This window comes from Manihot esculenta, chromosome 11 (assembly GCF_001659605.2).
Source record: "Manihot esculenta cultivar AM560-2 chromosome 11, M.esculenta_v8, whole genome shotgun sequence".
In the NCBI taxonomy this organism is placed as follows: Eukaryota; Viridiplantae; Streptophyta; class Magnoliopsida; order Malpighiales; family Euphorbiaceae; genus Manihot; species Manihot esculenta.
The window spans coordinates 29189902-29210018 of NC_035171.2; the positions used below are offsets into that span (position 1 = coordinate 29189902).

General features: G+C 36.1%; 1 protein-coding gene across 1 annotated transcript; it reads right to left on the bottom strand.

Annotated features, from left to right (window-relative positions):
- Window positions 1–448: 448 nt before the first annotated feature.
- On the bottom strand, window positions 449–1500 carry LOC110626222 (endochitinase EP3). Its single transcript, XM_021772004.2, has 2 exons — window positions 1188–1500; window positions 449–1031 (listed from the first exon to the last, which is right to left on the bottom strand). The coding sequence occupies exons 1-2, from the start codon at window positions 1483–1485 to the stop codon at window positions 622–624; spliced, it is 708 nt and encodes a 235-aa protein (XP_021627696.1). The 5' UTR covers window positions 1486–1500; the 3' UTR covers window positions 449–621.
- Between the last annotated feature and the right edge of the window lie 18617 nt (window positions 1501–20117).

A 20117-nucleotide genomic window follows, 5' to 3' on the forward strand; every position in this document is an offset into this window, starting at 1 on the left:
AATTTATTTCTTAAACTTTAGAATTTATTTGTTTTATGAGAAATATTTTTTTAAAAAATAATTTTAATATTCTTTAACGTATGTAATATTTAAAAAATTTAATTAATGGAAAATATTTTTTATTAAAAAAAATCATTTTCTACTTTTCAATAGAACTTTTATATCTAAATTTATTAATAAATTTTATTTTTAAAATTAAAAAATAAAAAATAAAATACTTCATTTAAAAAATATTTATTACAGAAAATAATTTATAAAAATATAAATTATTTTCTACAAATAAATATAAACTTAGTAGTTGAACATTTGAGTGCTAGTTTAAAAAGTGAATAATAAGCGATTAAGGAGCAAATCTACTTATCCACTAAACTAATACTTGAATTATTATTTATTTTTACTAATTAAAAATAAAAAGCAGCAGGGAAATAAATTAAAGAAAAATATGTATTTGTTATTCTGTTTATTATTTGCACACATACAAGAGTCTCAAGCTACATAACGATCGAGAGATAATTCATTCTCTTTTATAATAAATTAGTAGATTCAAACTGGAAATCTACTCGTAGAAGCTCGTACAATCGCGTGCATTATTATTCTAAAATCTTCAACTGCAGAAGTATCTCAGCATTGGAGATTACCCCCAGGAGCAACACCAAATTGGCCACAATATCTGGTGTAGAGATCAATTCTGGCTTGAACTTTGGCAGGTTCTTTTCCATCGCATTCAACAGGACCATTAATGGCTCTGATAGTAGCTCCAAATCCTTGGGAAACAGAAGGGCGAACATTCTTCATCCAATACCACAGGGCAGTCTTGAATGATACGACAGGATCTGTGGCTACGATTTCAGGATTGTTCAAGCCATCAAAGCCGTTGTCTTGACCAGCTGCTCCATAGTTGTAGTTCCATGATAGTTGAATTGGACCTCGCCCAAAGTATCTCTTCCCTGGGGTGCATGGATACTGTGGGAAGTTTGTGTCGCAGTAGTTTTCAGTAGCAGGAACGTCTTTCTCCTCTATGTTGCAGAAAACTGAAATCAAAATGAAAGCAACACTCAGAAAACACTGTTACAATTTTGAATTGAAGAGTATATTCGTGAGACTCTTATCGAACGCATCACATCGACAACAAGATCATAAAAAAAAAACAAGGAAAAAGAAAAGAAATGGAGGAGACATGCACTTACATCCAGTTTCATGAGTAGTATGAGCAAAAAAGGCAGCAACTTCGCGTTTAGAATCATCAGGAGAACCTAATTTTCCAAAATCAGAATATGAATTGAGAGCTTGAAGAAAAGTATCCCTGGAGTAGAAGTTCTTTCCAGGACAACCAGCAGGAGCTTGATTAATTATCCCATTAAAGAAATCTTGTGTGACAAGGTCTGCCACAGACTGGCCCATCACATTTTTAGGCAGTGCCCCTGCAAGAATAATTGCCAGGGTGATCGCAAACAGATGGCTCATCATTCTTTGCTGGGTTACCATTTTGAGAGAGATTGGCCTAAAAAAAGCAAGTGAAAGGTGGTGAGTGAGATGCATGGAAGTGAGAATTAGAGGTGGTATTTATAGATTTTTGCATAAGGGTTAGGGCTGCTAAATTGCAAGAATTGCAGTTCAAGATGGCAAGTGAATTTTCATTTGACGTGTAGACTGGGAGTCTCTAATATTGACTTGTATATGTTTAAGTTTGGTATGGAATTGAAAAGTCTAGCTAGTACATAATATTTGATAACTCCTTTTTTCAATTATATATAATTTTTAATTTTTTTTTCAATAAATTTTCATTTTTACAAGTATTTAATAGAATAATACGTATTTTTTTAATAAAAAATCTTGATATCAAACTCTAATATAGAGTAATTTAAAATTTAAAAATGAATATTTTAATCTCTTAATAAATTTTATTCGAAACAAATTTTAAATAATTAAATGATATATATATATATAGATAATATAAAATATTACATCCAGCAAGAATGGAGAGAGTTAAGAGTTTTAGAAGAGGAAGCAATTTTGAAATATTAAAATAATGAAGTTAAGAATCAAAATAAATAATATTTTAAAAACGTGAATACATTTCTATTGAATATAATATATAATTATTTGTGATGATAAAAAAAATTTGATGTAATTAATATAAAAATTTTAAAAATAGAAATAAATTAATAATTTTTAAAATTGTAAAAATAAAATTTGATTATAAAAATAAAATATCATTAATTCAGAATTTATTTACCTTTGAATAAAAATATAAATGTTTAATTAATAAAAGATGGACTTAAATTTATTTGGACTTAAAAAAGAATATATGAGTATGATTCGACTTATTTCTATGTATAAATCTAGAAGGCAAACTCTTTACGCGGAGACAAGATGATACACGTAAACACCAGATGACTCCAAGAGAAAGAAAACTCCATTAGTTGGATGAATAGCAATGGGTGTGATGACACGTGTCAACGACTCCAAATTAAATATGGGTGTGATGACACGTGTCAACGACTCCAAATTAAATACAAAGAAGGAAATTTGTTTCTGACACCAACGCATTTGATGTTAAAATTGAAAAGTCGAGTGTCGATTAGTTACAGGTGACTTGGCTTGACGGCAATGTCCCTTCATCTCCCTTGTCAGGAATATTTCTTTTCCATAAATTTTTAATTTTTAGATAATTAATCGAATCTTTTAAATTTATTATAATTCTAACATGAATTTAAATCAATTTTTTTAAATTTGATATTGCTATTTACCATTTGACTTTTTTAATTAATAATAATATTATTATTTTATTAGGCAAAATAATTTAACTTTTTTATAAATAATTTTTTAAAATTTGATATTGCTATTTATCATTAAAAACATCACAATGCCAAGTACATAATATTCAATGCCAAGTACATCTCAATAAATGGTGTAATAAAAAGTGAAATTTAAAGTATGATGGATAACTCTTTCATATCTGTATTTTTTGGGTACGCTTAAAAATATTATATAATTGTTAAATAAGATTTTTAGTAAGAAGACTATCTTATGCATTATGCATTAGAAAGAAATTTATATTAAAACACTTATATATTTAGTATTGTCTCATAAAAAAAAATTATAATCCACATATAAAAATATTCACGGATTTAGTCTAATGACAAGTATATCTAAGTAAATCTGAGAGAACGCAGGTTCTACTGTATCAATTTCCAATTTTCAGTTGAAAAAAAATTCACATGAAAAAAAAATTTCTTAAATAATTAGCTGATACTTTATTAATTATTTAGTGAAATCTAAATGATATATCTAGATTTATGTTTCATATATATTGCTCATATAAATTAATAACAGTAAAGTTTATACTAAATATATAAGTTTATTTTAAATTTTAATATTTTTTGTAGTTTTTTTTTAACTGAAATATTTATTGTAGTTATAATTTAACCATCGTTAAAATCTTTCTTATACAACAGTTATGATAAAAATAGGGTTTTTGTATTAAATTTAAGGAAATTTAAAGACATCTATATGGATTGGCTTTAATTTGATCCTAGTTTTATGAAAAATTATAATCGTACATATTAGAAATTGAATAGATGATCAATGTGAGTTAACTCGACTCCACCCGATATGTCCTTAGACTAATTAAATATGAAAGATTATATCCTTTGAATGTAACCCATAAAATCTATAAATATGTTTTAAGATAATGCTCACAAAAGTGATAAAATAATATTTAGTGTTTTATTTTTAGAAAGTTTATCGAACAAGCACATAGAGTATTTTAATTCTACAAATAGGTATACATTTAAATTGCAAATTTTTGATATAATTCTTATTACATGCATATGATTATATTAAAAATTTGATGCGCTCACAAATTTTACTTGGTGTAAGTGTATTTGAGTAAATTTGAGAGATCTCATATTTTACTCTCCCAATCCCATTTCAAAAAAAAACATTTGATATAATTAACAACTTTAATCACTAAAGTTTTTATTAAAAAAACTCACTAGAATTTAGACTCTAATATTTAATTTTATTAAAAAAATAATTTTTTATTAAAATTTACAATTAAATTATAATAATTTATTTTTTTAAATTTTATTTTTAATGATAATTTAGTCTATTTAATTTTAATATTTATAATAATTTAGTACTTATAATTCTAATATTTATAAATTTCTTTAATTTAGTTTGACTTTTAAATTTATAATTAATTAAACTGAATTGTATAGATATATGTTAAATCATTTCTGGATTAACGCAAACATGATTTAATATTTAGTTTGATTTTTATAATAATTTGGATAAAAAAATTCTGATATTTGTTTTATTATAAAAAAATGTAATAGAAGATATTGAATATTCTTGAATAAAACGACACGTTTTGAAAAAATTGTCCTGGTCAAGGAATGTCCAAATGTCACATAAAGTCTGGTGGAAAATGATATATATGCTTTGAATTATTCCTGTTAATTAGAGTGAAGCACTAAGTTAAAAATCTCTTCCTTTCAATCTGCCACTAATTTTGGAGGACCGTATAATTTGGAAAATTTTTAAGTTGGACCAGATTCTATAAATTATTTTATACACTCAATCAAGAAATTATTATTTTTATAAAAATTAAGTTTCATTTATTTAAAAAAATATATTTTTTAATATTTAAAATTTAAGTAACCAAATATATTTTCTTAATTAAAAGAATTAAATCAGCCGATACAAATTAAAAAATTAAAATTTGAAATTAAGCTTATTCCAATTAGATTAGCAATTTGAATCAGTTAATTTTAAGTCAGTTCTGATCTTGATTCAAAGAGGAAGAATCAAAACCAGCCGTCCTAATATATAGTTTTGATCCAATTCAAAAATTAAAATTATTTAATCAATTTAATTTCAAATTTAAACAAATTAATATCAATTCGATTAATAATTTAAATCGGACCATCGCCAGGAATACCTCTTGTAAATGTGTAGACATTAATGAGAGTAAACAAGTTCTAACATCCAACCAAGACCGGCTGCTCATTGACTTCGAATGTTCTACCAAATCAAAATTTCCTCAAGTGCTTATCTTATATAGAGCCAAAGGGATAACTCTTTCCCTATATATATATATATATATTAAATCCAAGAGACAACTATTTTTTAATACTTGAAATTTAACGTAATTAATAATTTTATCTTTCTATTTTGACGACACAACACTTAAGTCCCTCACTTTCTCTTTCGTCCTAATTTATGATCATTCCATCCAAAATAACCGTTTGGTCAAAGAATCTAAGGTGAGAGATAAGATTTTTTACCAAAAATGCCCTTAATGAACTTGTTAAAACCCCTTACATTCTCGCAATCCCTCCATCATTCTTCTCTCTCATATCTTTTTTATTTCTTTTTGACCATGGTTGATTTTCTTTTTTTTTGTCTCTTTTTCATCTTTATTCTCACTCATATCTTTCTACTCTCTCGTATCTTTCTTCTCCCTCATATCTTCTCTATTTCCTTTTGGCTATCGTTGATTTTTTTTTTCTCATTTGCATCTTTCTTTTCTCTCACATCTTCGTCCTAATTTATGATCCTTCCATCCAAAATAACCGTTTGGTCAAAGAATCTAAGGTGAGAGATAAGATTTTTTACCAAAAATGCCCTTAATGAACTTGTTAAAACCCCTTACATTCTCGCAATCCCTCCATCATTCTTCTCTCTCATATCTTTTTTATTTCTTTTTGACCATGGTTGATTTTCTTTTTTTTTTGTCTCTTTTTCATCTTTATTCTCACTCATATCTTTCTACTCTCTCGTATCTTTCTTCTCCCTCATATCTTCTCTATTTCCTTTTGGCTATCGTTGATTTTTTTTTTCTCATTTGCATCTTTCTTTTCTCTCACATCTTCGTCCTAATTTATGATCCTTCCATCCAAAATAACCGTTTGGTCAAAGAATCTAAGGTGAGAGATAAGATTTTTTACCAAAAATGCCCTTAATGAACTTGTTAAAACCCCTTACATTCTCGCAATCCCTCCATCATTCTTCTCTCTCATATCTTTTTTATTTCTTTTTGACCATGGTTGATTTTCTTTTTTTTTGTCTCTTTTTCATCTTTATTCTCACTCATATCTTTCTACTCTCTCGTATCTTTCTTCTCCCTCATATCTTCTCTATTTCCTTTTGGCTATCGTTGATTTTTTTTTTCTCATTTGCATCTTTCTTCTCTCTCACATCTTCGTCCTAATTTATGATCCTTCCATCCAAAATAACCGTTTGGTCAAAGAATCTAAGGTGAGAGATAAGATTTTTTACCAAAAATGCCCTTAATGAACTTGTTAAAACCCCTTACATTCTCGCAATCCCTCCATCATTCTTCTCTCTCATATCTTTTTTATTTCTTTTTGACCATGGTTGATTTTCTTTTTTTTTGTCTCTTTTTCATCTTTATTCTCACTCATATCTTTCTACTCTCTCGTATCTTTCTTCTCCCTCATATCTTCTCTATTTCTTTTTGGCTATCGTTGATTTTTTTTTTCTCATTTGCATCTTTCTTCTCTCTCACATCTTCTCTATCTTTCTACTCTCTCATATCTTTTTTCTCCCTCAAATGCTAGAGAAGATAATAGAAAATATTGTAAAGATGAAGAATGATTTGAAGAAGATGAAGAATGATTTGAAGAAGATGAAGGAAGAACAAAGAATTTAGATAATAGAAACTACTTTTTTTTTTACTGTGAATATATATTTTGAATTTATAGTAATATGATGGACTAAAGTGTTTGAATATTTAAATTTATAATAACGTAAGTGTTTAAAAAACTAAACATATGAGGACTAAAGTGTCTGCAAATTTAAAAATATGATGATTATAGTGTTTGAATATTTACATGTATGGGGATTATAGTGTTGTAAACTTTTAGTTAATTAAATGACAGTATCCTTCACAGATATATTATTTTGTTACAAAATACTTTATCCTTATTTACATATAAAAATATTATAAAAAAAATAGTCAACAAGAAATATAAATGTATACACAGAATGTGAAAAAACTGAATATTCATTCATATAAAAGCTTGATCATTTGAATGATAACATTAGTCTTATCATTCCTCTGATCAAGTCCATTACATTACAAATAAAATTTTTTCCATTACATCACAAAATATATACAAAAAATCTATTTAAATTCTCCAAAGTTGTTCAAAATAGCTTTAAAATATCTGCATATCTGAAATGACCAATATATATCCAAAATAGCTGCATATCAAAAAATCTCAAAAATACCAGTATATGTTTAAAACCTGCAAATGAAATCTGTAAAAAAATAAAAATAAAAACCTGCAAAAGAAATATACAAAAAAAAAAATCAAAAGCTGCAAATGAAATCTGCAAAAAAAAAAAACATAAAAAACTGCATGCTAATTATGTAAAAAAAAAAATCACAATTTCATTCAATTTGGACTAAGCTAAAACTCACCAAATCTGTAAAAAAAAAAAACATGTTGCACATCTAATATATCCAATAAAAAACTCACAACTTGCACACCTTTTAGATTTATTCATTGCTATCTGTAAAAATAAAAAAAAATTATAAAATTATTTTCCAAATCATTAAACTCCTTATCTTAACAGTAAACCCTAAAAAAACAAATAAATAAAAAATTATTAATTGTAACTCAAAAAATCTAAACAATAAAGTAACGAATTTGTCTTCACCATAAAACAAAAGAGATTTTCGTACCTCTGAAGTGGACTACAATTTCGTTTTCTTCTGCATATATGAACACTAATTCCACATTTGGAATATGGTGGGTTTAGTGTTTCTTGAGAAAATTAAGGAAATAAGGGACAATGGGTGTAACCTTTCATTGGAGACACCTTCAACAAGACCAGATCCCCCTCCTCAAACTCTATGTGCTTTCTGCGAACGTCTGCATAGCTCTTCTGCCGACTAACAGCAGTCTTGAGCCTCTCTCTGATGATGGGCACCACCCTGTTCGTGATCTCTACTAACTCAGGCCCTTCTAGGGACCTTTCTCCAACCTCTTCCCACGGGTCCCGGCGGCCTTAAGCCGATCTGGATCCTAGTGCCGGTGATGGTCCGGTAAGCGGGCTGTTACAATGGGACCATAGAAAGAGAAAATTTTTGATATAGAAATAGACAGAGAGTGCATGAGAGAGGGACAAGACTTCAATAGAGACAGACATAGTGCAAGAGAGAGGGATAAGTTTTGATAGAGATAGAGGGGTTTAGTTTCTACAAAGAGAGAGATAGAGAGAGCGCGAGAGAAAGGGACAAAGCTGAGAGAGAGAGAGAAGTTTAGACAAAGATAGAGAGAGCATGAGAGAGAGAAGAAAGAGAGAGAAGAAAGAGCGATAGGGTTTCGTAATTTTGAAGTATAGATATTTTTGGTGAGGGTCAATTTTATCAATTCACGTGTCCCAAACGATTATTTTAGATGGAATGACTATGAATTCGGACACAAGAGAAAGTGAGGGATTTAAGGGTTAAGTCGTCAAAATAGAGGGACAAAAGTGTTAATTACGTTAAATCTCAGGGACTAAAAAGTAATTTTTCTTAAATTCAATTTCTCAATTTGAATCAAAATAAGTATACTCGAGTTCTTGACCATGCTATCTACAATAATAATATTTAGCTCATTAATTAAATATAGATTTACATTTGTATAAAAAATTAGTCAACATGTGAAACTCACGTATAAAGCAAAAGGAATTATGGTTTGTGAATAATTTTTTTTATATAAAGCTTGAACAATTACTTTAGTGTAAATGTTAAATAGATGTTTAGATTGGTAATTAATTTTTTTTTCTTATATATTATTAGGTTGAGTCTACATTAAACGCATGTATAGAAGTGTAAAGGACAAGTTATTGATCTCCAATAAGGCATGTTGATTTAAATTGATAGTGTATGTTTGTATTTAAATTTTCTTTTTTTCTTTTTATTTAAACTATTCTGTTTCTAAGTTTATCAATCCGATTAATTTAAATTCGCATTGTACATATTTATTAAAAAGTGCAAAGCATTTTCTCTTAAATTTTAATAGTATTTTATATTCAAGATTTGAATTTACAAATTTAGTTAGTAAAAATATATAATTGTTATATCGTCTCACCTCTTACCGATATATTTATTTTTACATATTAAAATAATTTTTGAATTGAAATACAGAAAATATGCAATGAAGTGTCATATTGTTTTTTTAGAAAATGTTTTTAATAAATAACATTTTTGGTGTGTAAATAAAATTTAGCCAGCAGAAATAAATCTAGCGAAGCTGAATTAATAAGCAGCAAGTCGTGATTCACAAGTAAGGGAAGTTGAGAATCAAAATAAAAAAACTTGTTAGTTGAAATGTGATTTTTTTTCACGTCTGGCCATGGGCATAATATTCATTCATGCTTCGGCTAACAATCGTGCAATTCTTTGAAACATATGTGACAAGGGCTTTCTATAAAATGAGTACAAAAAAAATTTATTTGTAGGAGAAAGGGGAGCCAAAAGAATTTGCGGAATATGAGTTTTTGATGTTATGATAATGCATTTTTTGTTGATAGAGCGGTCATCAAAATTAATCTCATGTTTTTGCTACTACCAGCAAATGCTACACGTGTAACAAATAGGTATAGCTCTATATATTCTACAGATATGGACTTAGGACAGAATTAAAATAATATATCCATTATTCCAAATAGATCAATTGCTATATACATCAATTGACAGTTCAACATAGGATTAAAAAATTTATATTACACATATCTGTTTCAACTAGTATTTGGGTGGTTCTGTTTGGTAAGAGATGAAATTTTCATATACGGTTCTCGAAGGGAGAGTCCTTTTGGTTTACCTATCTCAATAAAGTCTATGATTGGTTCGAAAAACGTCTTAAGATTCAGGCAATTGCAGATGATATAATTAGTAAATATGTTCCTTGTGAGATTTTTACTTTAATAATAAATAATATAATTATATTTAAATTATTTATATACTTTCATTAACTAAAAGTAATTTACCATATAAGTGGGAGCAATATAAGAACAATTACTAAAGTGACGACATAAATCCTTATCCAATTTCGATATTAACTTAACAAAATGGAAGTAGAAGAGGTAGGAAGTTTTATTCTTCTTAATTATTTTTGTGTCTAAGTAGTCATAAATTTTAAATGATTGCATTTTATTTATACTATACAATTTATACGGAAGCGATGCTTTGATGATATGATGGCCGAACATTCAAAATATAGTGTACAAAGTAAAAATATTTGACACTTAATTGTATTACTTTTGTATTTTCATGTAATAGAGTGTCATCAGCATGACATAGTATTATAATAGTTTGATTTGGCGCAATTAATATCATAACCTCCATATCAAAAAAATAAGAAATTAAGTTAACATTATCTACGATCAACTTGATAACAAAATATCAATATTGGATTGCCATTTGAAAATCTAAATACAGAAAGGTAGCCAATAACGATTTTTTTACATGATTTTTATATTTTTATTTCCAATATATAAAATGGTATAGGAGGATTATATGCTATCACAAAAATAGCTATATTGAATAAATTTCGATTTATTTCTTTATTAAATTATTGTCTTTAAAATTTGATAATTGATTATATATATTTATAATTTGAATGAGCCTTTTTTGCAATACTCATCGGCATGCAATCCTACTACTAGCTATCATCTGGTGTTTGGATTCGCAAATGCGAATTTAGATCAAACTTTCGTAATACTTTGTTAGGCTGATGCCATTTTATGAAAACGCAAAAATGGCACAATCGAGCACCAGCTTCTCTTCCCTTGTGCTCCATAATGTTGCGCTTTTGGCTATGGTTGTACTCAATCTCAAACATTTAAACTTTATTATTTAATATTAAATAGTTAGCTATAATTATGGAAAGTGTAAACGTTTGGAATCATTCTTGTCTAATTAGCTTTTGTTATTTTAATAATCTTAATTTTTATGTAATTAAAACTTTTTATACACTTCTCATAACTACAATCAAAATTTTTTTCATTATTTACTTTTTTTAAGTTTTAGTTTTACCTATTTCTAATGATTACATATGATTAACAAAATTTCATTCTTTGAAAAAAAATAATATTATTTTCATAAAGAAAAATAAAAATTTAGGTTGAGGTTGTTATCCTTTATTGGTTTTTAGTTTTTAATTTTTTAAAATATTTTTTTTAAAGTTTTTTTCAAAATTCGTTAATTTGTTTAAATGGTTATATATATAAATATGCAAAAATAATTCCAAAGAGAAAATGTATGAAAATTATGGATATGAAGAGATTAGGGTTGATGACCGCTGGATTTTTTCACCCCAGATCAGGGGTTTGACCGCAGCCAAAGACCCATAACGTAGAGGCCCACACACCTGATATGCACAACAAGCTTGGCTCATTCAATCCGCAAGGCCGGGCTTAACCAAGCTTCTTCATTCGGATCGGACCAGCCCGCGACCAACAGGCCCTCTCCACTCAGGTTCAGCGTCCGGCCCGACTCTCGGCCCAGCCCAGTTTCCAGAGCCATATTCAGACAACCTAGCAGATCCATTCGAGCGTACGCACGAGGAGAATCAGAGGTTGTTACGCATGGAGCAGGCGGCTGATACCCTCGTACGCCCGAATCTGTATGTCAGAGACGCATGTCCCAATCATGGAAAGGCCTTTACACATCACCAACAAGCATAGCGAAATGGATAAAAGGGGAACCCCCTCCCCAGAAAGTTTAAGTTTTATTTTCTCAATACCAAAACCCTTGTAAAACCCTATTCTATTGGATCTCAGATCATCAATTGGCGCCGTCTGTGGGAAACGAAGGAGATCTTTTCATCACCGGAGTTTTCACTTTCAAAACCCATTGAGATCCACGATGGCAAACCACCAAGAAAGTAACCTTAACATTCCAAATGACCTGAGCTCTGCCCAAGATGGGCAACAGTTCTCCTTTTCTAGCCCTACAATGTTGAATAACCAAACGCCTATTCCTCTCAATCCCTCGCCAAGCCTGGCAGGGAATACTCCCACCATGACCCTGTCTAATCAGGACATTCAAACCATGGCTCTCCAGCTACAGACTACTGCTCACTGGTTGGGGAAGATAATGCAACAGAGGGGCCTTAGCACCCCAGTGAATGCACTCCCAGTGGTGGAGGATAGGGATGTCAGTTGGGCGGGTTTTCGCGGGTATCTGATCCGCCCAAACCCTATTAGGACGGATTTGGGTTTTTACAAAACGGATTTGGACGGGTTCGGATTTGAAAAATGCTACCCGTCTCGGATTCGGGTAGGGTTCGGGAATAGGTGCTCGGATACCCGTTACCCGAACCCGATTAGCTATATTAACAAAACTAAGTGAAGTAACCCTAATCCCTAATTCCTTTTTTCATTTTACTCTGCTTTCCTCTCTTCGTCGGCGCCTCTCTCCCTCGCTTCCCTTCCCATAGTTCTCAGTCACGCCTCTCCCCCACTTCACTGACGACTGCCGGCAGCCCAGTCGGCACCGGCGATGTCTCCTTTCTCTCCCCAGTCAGCGATCTCCCCAGTCAGCGATATCTCCTTCTCTCTCCAGCGGCGACATCTCCAACTTCCCAGTTGGAGACAACTCTTCCCTCTCCCCGGTCGGCATCGGCGATATCTCCTTCTCTCTCTCCAGTCGGTGACATCTACTCTTTTCAATTGACGCTTCTCTCCTCCACTTCACTGATGCTAGAGACAACCCTTCCCCTCCTCAATCGGCGTCGGCGACATCTCCTGGAACTCTCTTCAGGTTTACAATTAAATTTTTTGATAATCAAGATTTTTTGTGTGTATGTTCTTGAAAAATTTTTAGTTGCTATTAAAGATTTTTAGAATTTAGGAACTATTTATCTAATTATTTGGATACTGTTAAAAAATCTAATTATTTGCTATTTGATTAATGTAATACTGTTGATTTTTAGAATTTATGGAATTAATCTGATTATATGATTATAAATCATTCTGGGTTGCTGAGTTGCTGGTTCTTGTTATTGAACACAGGGTCTGCTGGGTTGTGCAACTGTTAGGTGTAGTTTATTTGGCAGCTTTTCTCATCGAATTGAATTAAAAAAATAAGGTTCGGGTATTGTGCGGGTATTGTTAAATGGGTTCGGGACGGATTCGGATAGTAAAAATAAAATATTAAACGGATTTGGGACGGGTTCGGATTTTGTAAATATAATCGGGTTCGGATTTGGATACCCTGAATTTCGCGGGTACCCTACCCGTTGCCATCCCTAGTGGAGGAACCCAGAACCAATGAACCCCGACCTACCTTTGACCGCCCCCAAACTAACAGCCGTGATACCGGGGAAGAGGAAGAACCGGAGGCCCGAATCCATGGGAGGAGGGCAAGAGAGATGATAGAAAATGAAGGGGCGGACAACTATTCTACCGAAACAACGGGAACTGCAACAGAAGAAGAGGAATGCAGCTTGGAGGGAAGATCCGGTTCGGCAGACGAGAAAATGGACCAAAAGTTGAAAAGGTTGAAGGAGCAGCTCTTAGCCGAGCTAGGTAAGAAAGACCAGAGCCAAACCTCTTTGCCCACTTCTTCCCCTTTCTCAAAGATAGTACAGCAGGAGACCGTTCCCAAGAAGTTTATGATGCCGCCGATGGCGGCCTATAATGGAGCTGGTAACCCGAGAGAGCATGTCATGAACTATAAGACTTTCATGGAGTTGCAAACCCTGTTAGATGCCTTAATGTGTAAGGTGTTCCCAACAACGCTCTCGGGACCAGCGCGGGCGTGGTTCAACAGCCTGGAGGCCGGAAGCATTAAAAGTTTTGGAGATCTTGCCACCCGCTTCATCAGCCGGTTCATAGCCGGGGTGCCAGCAGATAGGAAGACAAGCTATCTGGAAACAGTGAAACAGAAAGAAGGTGAATCACTCAGGGAGTATGTTGCCCGCTTCAATACGGAGGCCCTGCAGATTCCCGAGCTGGATGAAGGAAGGGCGGTAGAGGCCATGCAAAAGGGGACAACCTCTGCCGAGTTCTTTGGTTCTTTGAGCAGAAAACCTCCGACCTCACTGGCCGAGTTGATGAAGAGGGCGGAGAAGTATATAAGGCAGGATGACGCCTTAGTGACGAGTAGATTTGCTAAAGGAATGGCAGGAAAAGAGAAAGTCCCGGAGGAGAGGAGGCCAGAGAGACACGAGAAGAAGCACGGAAAGAGGCCTGAGCCGTACAAGCAGGCCTGGGAGAGAAGGGATCAAAGGCCTCCTCCTCCTCCTCGGGCTCTTGAACCAAGAGTGCTCCCTCCTTGGGTTCCCGAGAAACCAACCCCCCTCAACGCTTCCAGAGCCGAAGTGCTCATGGCAGTCCAGGATAAGGAGTTCCTCCAGTGGCCCAAACCCATGAAGTCGGAAGCAGATCAAAGAAATCCTGACAAGTATTGTCAGTATCACCGGAGCCATGGGCACGATACGAATAACTGTTTTCAGTTAATCGCGGAGATTGAGAGGCTGATCAAAAGGGGGCACCTCAAAAATTTTGTAAAGAAACCAGAGGGACAGAAGCCTCAGCCTGGTCCGACAACTCAGACGCCTAGGAGAATAGGAGCTGGACCAGTGAATGATGGGTCCAGCGGGACCATCAACATGATTGTTGGAGGAACAGGAGGACGGATGAGCCGTCGAGGAAAGAAAAGAAACCGGGAAGGGGAGACCAGCAATAGTGAAGTCATGCAGAAAGATGCACTCTCCCATGGCTATCGCTTTCTCCCCGAAAGATGCACAAGGCATTCAGATGCCCCATGATGATGCGCTCGTCATTGAGGCTGTCATTAATAATTTTCGAGTAAAGAAGGTTCTGGTAGATGACGGAAGTAAGGTCAACTTGCTGCCCTATCGGGTTTTCCAGCAGATGAGAATCCCAGAAGAACAGCTGGTTCGGGACTAGTCGCCAATCAAGGGGATCGGAGGAGCACCAGTACTTGTAGAAGGAAAGGTGAAGCTGGCTCTTACCCTGGGAGAAGCACCCAGAGCTCGCACCCATCATGAGGTGTTTTTGGTGGTCAAACTCCCACTGAGTTACAATACGATTTTGGGGAGACCGGCGTTGTTCGATTTTGAAGCTGTCACTAGCATCAGGTATTTGGCACTCAAGTTCCCAACGGAAGAAGGAGTGGGAATGGTCTGGGGCAGCCAGGAGGAAGCAAGGTCGGTATACTTGGCCACAGTAACAGAGCCGAGCTCAACTGGAGAAGCACTCGACTCGAAAGTTCTGGAGGTCAGAGATGAAACAAAAGAAGCCCGAACGGAGCCAGTTGGAGAGTTGGAAACCTTCCCCTTGTCAGAAGCAGATACAAACAAGGTCTTCAGCCTTAATGCCAGCCTCACCAAAGAACAAAAAGGTGAAGTCATGGCCCTGATCCGAAGTCACGCGCCGACCTTCGCATGGAAGCCCTCAGACATGCCGAGAATTGACCCCAAAGTAATGACACACCGATTGAATGTCCTCCCCGAGGCCAGACCAGTGAAGCAAAAGAAGAGAGTAGTGGGAAGAGAGAAGCAGCAGGCCACCCGGGAAGAAGTGCAAAAGCTAGAAGAGGCAGGCTTTATTAGGGAAGTCATGTACCCACAATGGTTGGCAAATCCGGTGTTAGTCAAAAAAGCCAATGGTAAATACAGGATGTGTATAGATTTCACCGATCTAAATAAAGCCTGCCCTAAAGATTGTTACCCCCTTCCCGATATTAATAAAATGGTCGACTCAACGGCCGGTTTTGATTATATGTCTTCTTTGGATGCTATGTCGGGTTATCACCAAATCCCAATTGAAAGGTCGGATGAGGAAAAGACCTCATTTATAACTGAAGATGGAACTTACTGTTATAGAGCTATGCCCTTTGGATTGAGAAATGCCGGGGCAACTTATCAGAGGTTGATGAATAAAATCTTCAAAAACCAGATCGGTCGAAATCTGGAAGTGTATGTGGACGATATGGTGGTCAAAAGTTCAAATTTCCAACAACACATAGCAGATTTGAGAGAAATATTTGGGGTGTTAGATCAATACAGAATGAAGTTGAACCCAGCAAAATGTGCTTTCTTCATTAGGGGAGGAAAATTCTTGGGGTACATGGTGAGTGGTAAAGGCATTGAGCCCAATCCGGAGAAAGTGGAAGCCATACTGAATATGCCAGAACCGACCTGTGTAAGAGATGTTCAGAGACTAACCGGGAGAGTAGTAGCGCTTAACCGATTCATGTCAAGGTCGGCAGAAAAGTGCTTACCATTCTTCCAAAAGTTAAGGAAGGTACCGAATTTCGAATGGACAGAAGATTGCCAAAAGGCCTTCCTAGAGCTTAAGAAGTATCTTAGCTCGCCCCATGTGCTCAGCAGTCCTATAAAAGGAGAAGAACTCCTGATATATCTGGCGGCCTCAGAACAAGCAGTCAGCGCAGTGCTAGTAAGGGTGGAAGAAGGAGAACAGAAACCTGTTTTCTACGTTAGCAAGGTACTCCGAGACACTGAGGTCAGATATTTGAGCATTGAAAAATTGGCTTACGCCTTATTGCTGGCAGTCCGGAAATTCAGAGTTTACCTAGAAAGCCACCAAGGAGTCGTAATGACAGACCAACCCTTAAAAAAGATTCTACGAAGACCGGAAACTTCAGGGCGGATGTTGGCATGGTCCGTAGAAATTAGCCCTTACTGTCTAGAGTACCGACCTCGAACAGCCATAAAATCTCAAGCTCTGGCTGACTTCATAGCAGAGTGCGCATTCAATGAGGAGAAGGGAAGATCATCCTCGGAAATATCAAGCAAAGGGGGAGAGAGAGAGCCCCCCTAAGAATTTAGCTGGAAGCTGTATGTAGACGGAGCATCAGGTGCTGAGGGTAGTGGCGCGGGGATAATGCTTAAAGGGCCAGAAGATTTTAAAATATGTTACGCCTTGCGTTTAGAATTTACAGCTTCTAACAATATGGCCGAATATGAAGCCCTGGTAAATGGAATGTTGGTAGCTTCGGAGGTAGGGGTAACCGACCTCGAGGTGAATAGCGACTCTCAGTTGGTGATCAACCAGGTTACGGGAGTATATCAGGCTAGGGACCCCATCATGCAGAACTATCTTGATAAGGTAAAAACTATAGAAGCCGAGCTCACGAGTCGGGGAGTTATCGTCAGATTCCAAAGAATACCTCGGGAAGAAAATGAGGAAGCAGACCTGCTTAGTCGGTTGACCAAAGAAGAGTTAGAACAGCTCCCCGATGAGGTATATATACAGCATGTCCGCACACCTGCTTTTAAAAAGACAAACACAGTACTGCAGGTAGAACAGAGCTCAACTTGGATGACCCCATACCTGAGATACCTGGAAGAGGGCAAGCTCCCCGAAGATAAAGATGAAGCCAGAAAGATAGCAGCTCGCGCTGCCAACTACCAAGCAATAAGGGGAACCTTATACAGAAAAGGGAAGTCCAGCCCATGGCTCCGGTGTGTGAGTCCGGAAGAAGCTGCAAAGGTAATGGAGGAAATACATAGAGGCCTATGTGGGGCTCACGAGGGAGCAGGGACATTAGCCAACAAAATATTCAGGCAAGGGTACTACTGGCCCACTGTTAAAAAAGAAGCAGAAGAGTTTGTCCGAAGGTGCGACGTATGTCAGAGATTTGCTAACGCCATCAGAACCCCCGCTACTCCTCAAGCAGGCATATCCAGTCCATGGCCTTTCTCACAATGGGGAATCGACATCCTGGGACCTTTTCCCAAGACTACGGGGCAAAGGAAATTTGTAGTGGTGGCTGTGGAATACTTCTCGAAATGGCCAGAGGCAGAAGCAATAGCCACAATCACAGCTCGCAAGATGATAGATTTCGTATGGGGACATATCATCTGCAGATTTGGCATACCTAGAGTACTTATCTCAGACAACGGCAGACAATTTGACTGCAGCATTTTCAGAGCCTTCACGACGAACATGGGCATATGGCATAAATTCTCCTCCGTGGCTCATCCTCAGACTAATGGCCAAACAGAAGTCACTAACAGAGCTATCCTTCAAGGATTAAAGAAACGGCTGGATGGCGCAAAGGAGAATTGGGCAGAAGAACTCAATAGCATACTATGGGCACTCCGAACCACTCCCAGAGCGCCCACTAAAGAAACACCGTTTGCACTTGCTTATGGCACAAAAGCCGTAGTCCCAGTTGAATTGTAGATCCCCACTCATCGAGTTCAATTCGTTAGTGAAAATACCAATGAGGATAAGTTAAGAAGCAACCTGGATGCTCTTGAGGAAGTCAGGGAAGAAGCCCAAGTCCGAACTGCCGCTTATCAACAACGAGCAGCGAGATATTACAACCAAAAGGTCAGAGAAAGAAGCTTAAAAGTGGGAGACCTAACCTTAAGAAACCTGGAGGCTACAGGAAAAAGAGTGGCCGCGGGTAAGTTAGCACCAACCTGGGAAGGTCCTTTCAAGGTGACAAAAGTGGTCAAGCCAGGGGTATACCGAATTGAAGATATGCAAGGAAACCCCGAGCCCCACGCTTGGAACATCCAGCACCTAAAAAGGTATTTCCCTTGAAATATTTATAAAGAAAGACGTCGTATTTTGACGAATATGAGTAAATAAAAATTATTTATACAAATATGAATTATCTTAAAGCATAATATTCCTCCATGAAAAAGAAAGAACAGGGCTCAGAAAGATCCCTTGAAACAAGACTTCAGTTAGGCACAAAAACCAGCTGAGATGACGAAGCGACAGTAAGGCCAATGAGCCTGAATCTTGTGCAAAAACCTCAAGAAGGCACAAAAAACTGCCGGCGGGGCCCCGAGGTCACCCCGGAACGGCCGGCGAGGATCTTAAAAGATGCCTCCCGGAGCATGAAGACCGGGATCCCCTAGAACTCCCGGGAAAACAAACCAAAAACTGCCGGCGGGGCCCCGAGGTCACCCCGGAACGGCCGGCGAGGATCTTAAAAGATGCCTCCCGGAGCATGAAGACCGGGATCCCCTAGAACTCCCGGGAAAACAAACCAAAAACTGCCGGTGGGGCCCCGAGGTCACCCCGGAACGGCCGGCGAGGATCTTAAAAGATGCCTCCCGGAGCATGAAGACCGGGATCCCCTAGAACTCCCGGAAAAACAAAACAAAAAACTGCCGGCGGGGCCCCGAGGTCACCCCGGAACGGCCGGAGAGGATCTTAAAGATGCCTCCTTGAGCATGAAGACCGGGATCCCCTAGAACTCCCGGGAAAACAAAACAAAAAACTGCCGGCGGGCCCCGAGGTCACCCCGGAACAAAAACAACTAGGGTCTCATAAAGATCCTCTGAAAACAAAAATGGTCGGAGAAGGACTTAAGAGCCTCCCAAAAGGAAAAATTCCCATAACATATGCAGGGACAACTTAACACACAGTTCCGACCTCACAAAAAAGAAAGGAGCCCAGAGCTACCAAGGCAAAATCAGGTTCCGACCTCCTGAAGAGGCACAATAGCCAAGAAGCGCCGACCATGAAACAGACACTAACGCTAAAAGATGGGCCATTGGGCAAAATGCCGAGCTCCCAGCTCGGATAGACCTATATTAAGCTCAAGATCGAGCTCCCAGCTCGGATAAACTTGCATTCTCAAAAGCCCAAGGTATGAAGGCCAAAACAAAAGGCCGGGCTCCCTCTTTCCAAAGGCTCATAAACGAAGAAACCTGTAAAAGGAAAAATGAAGGAGGAAAAGGCTGTACTCCAAAATCAGTTTATCGGAAACAGACATCCAAATTCACAACCAAGAAAGGCTACATGCTAGTTGCCATTAAAAGGTATGAGATTTGATCTCTCAGACTATTAGCTAAAAACTAAGCTTGCAACTCAAGAGCAATCCAGAGCTTATAAATAAGAACATAGTGTACAAATATGAGAAAAAGATAGAGTACTTTGAGGAAAAAGAAAACTGATATTTCATTACAAATAACTATTACAAATTATCCTTCTGACGAGGTGGGGGGATAAATAGTCCTTAAAGGACTTATATCAGTAAGAACACCCTCGCCTACATTATTTCTACTTGCAGTCACATCTGCAGGAAGCTCAGGAAGCTTAGAATCCCTTGGATCAAAGCCCTCAATGTTTACAAC

Coding starts and splice junctions, on each gene's coding strand:
- LOC110626222 (XM_021772004.2), bottom strand. CDS start 1,485: ATGGTAACCCAGCAAAGAATGATGAGCCATCTGTTTGCGATCACCCTG. Junction 1,032..1,187: donor TACTACTCATGAAACTGGAT/GTAAGTGCATGT, acceptor TTTTGATTTCAG/TTTTCTGCAACATAGAGGAG.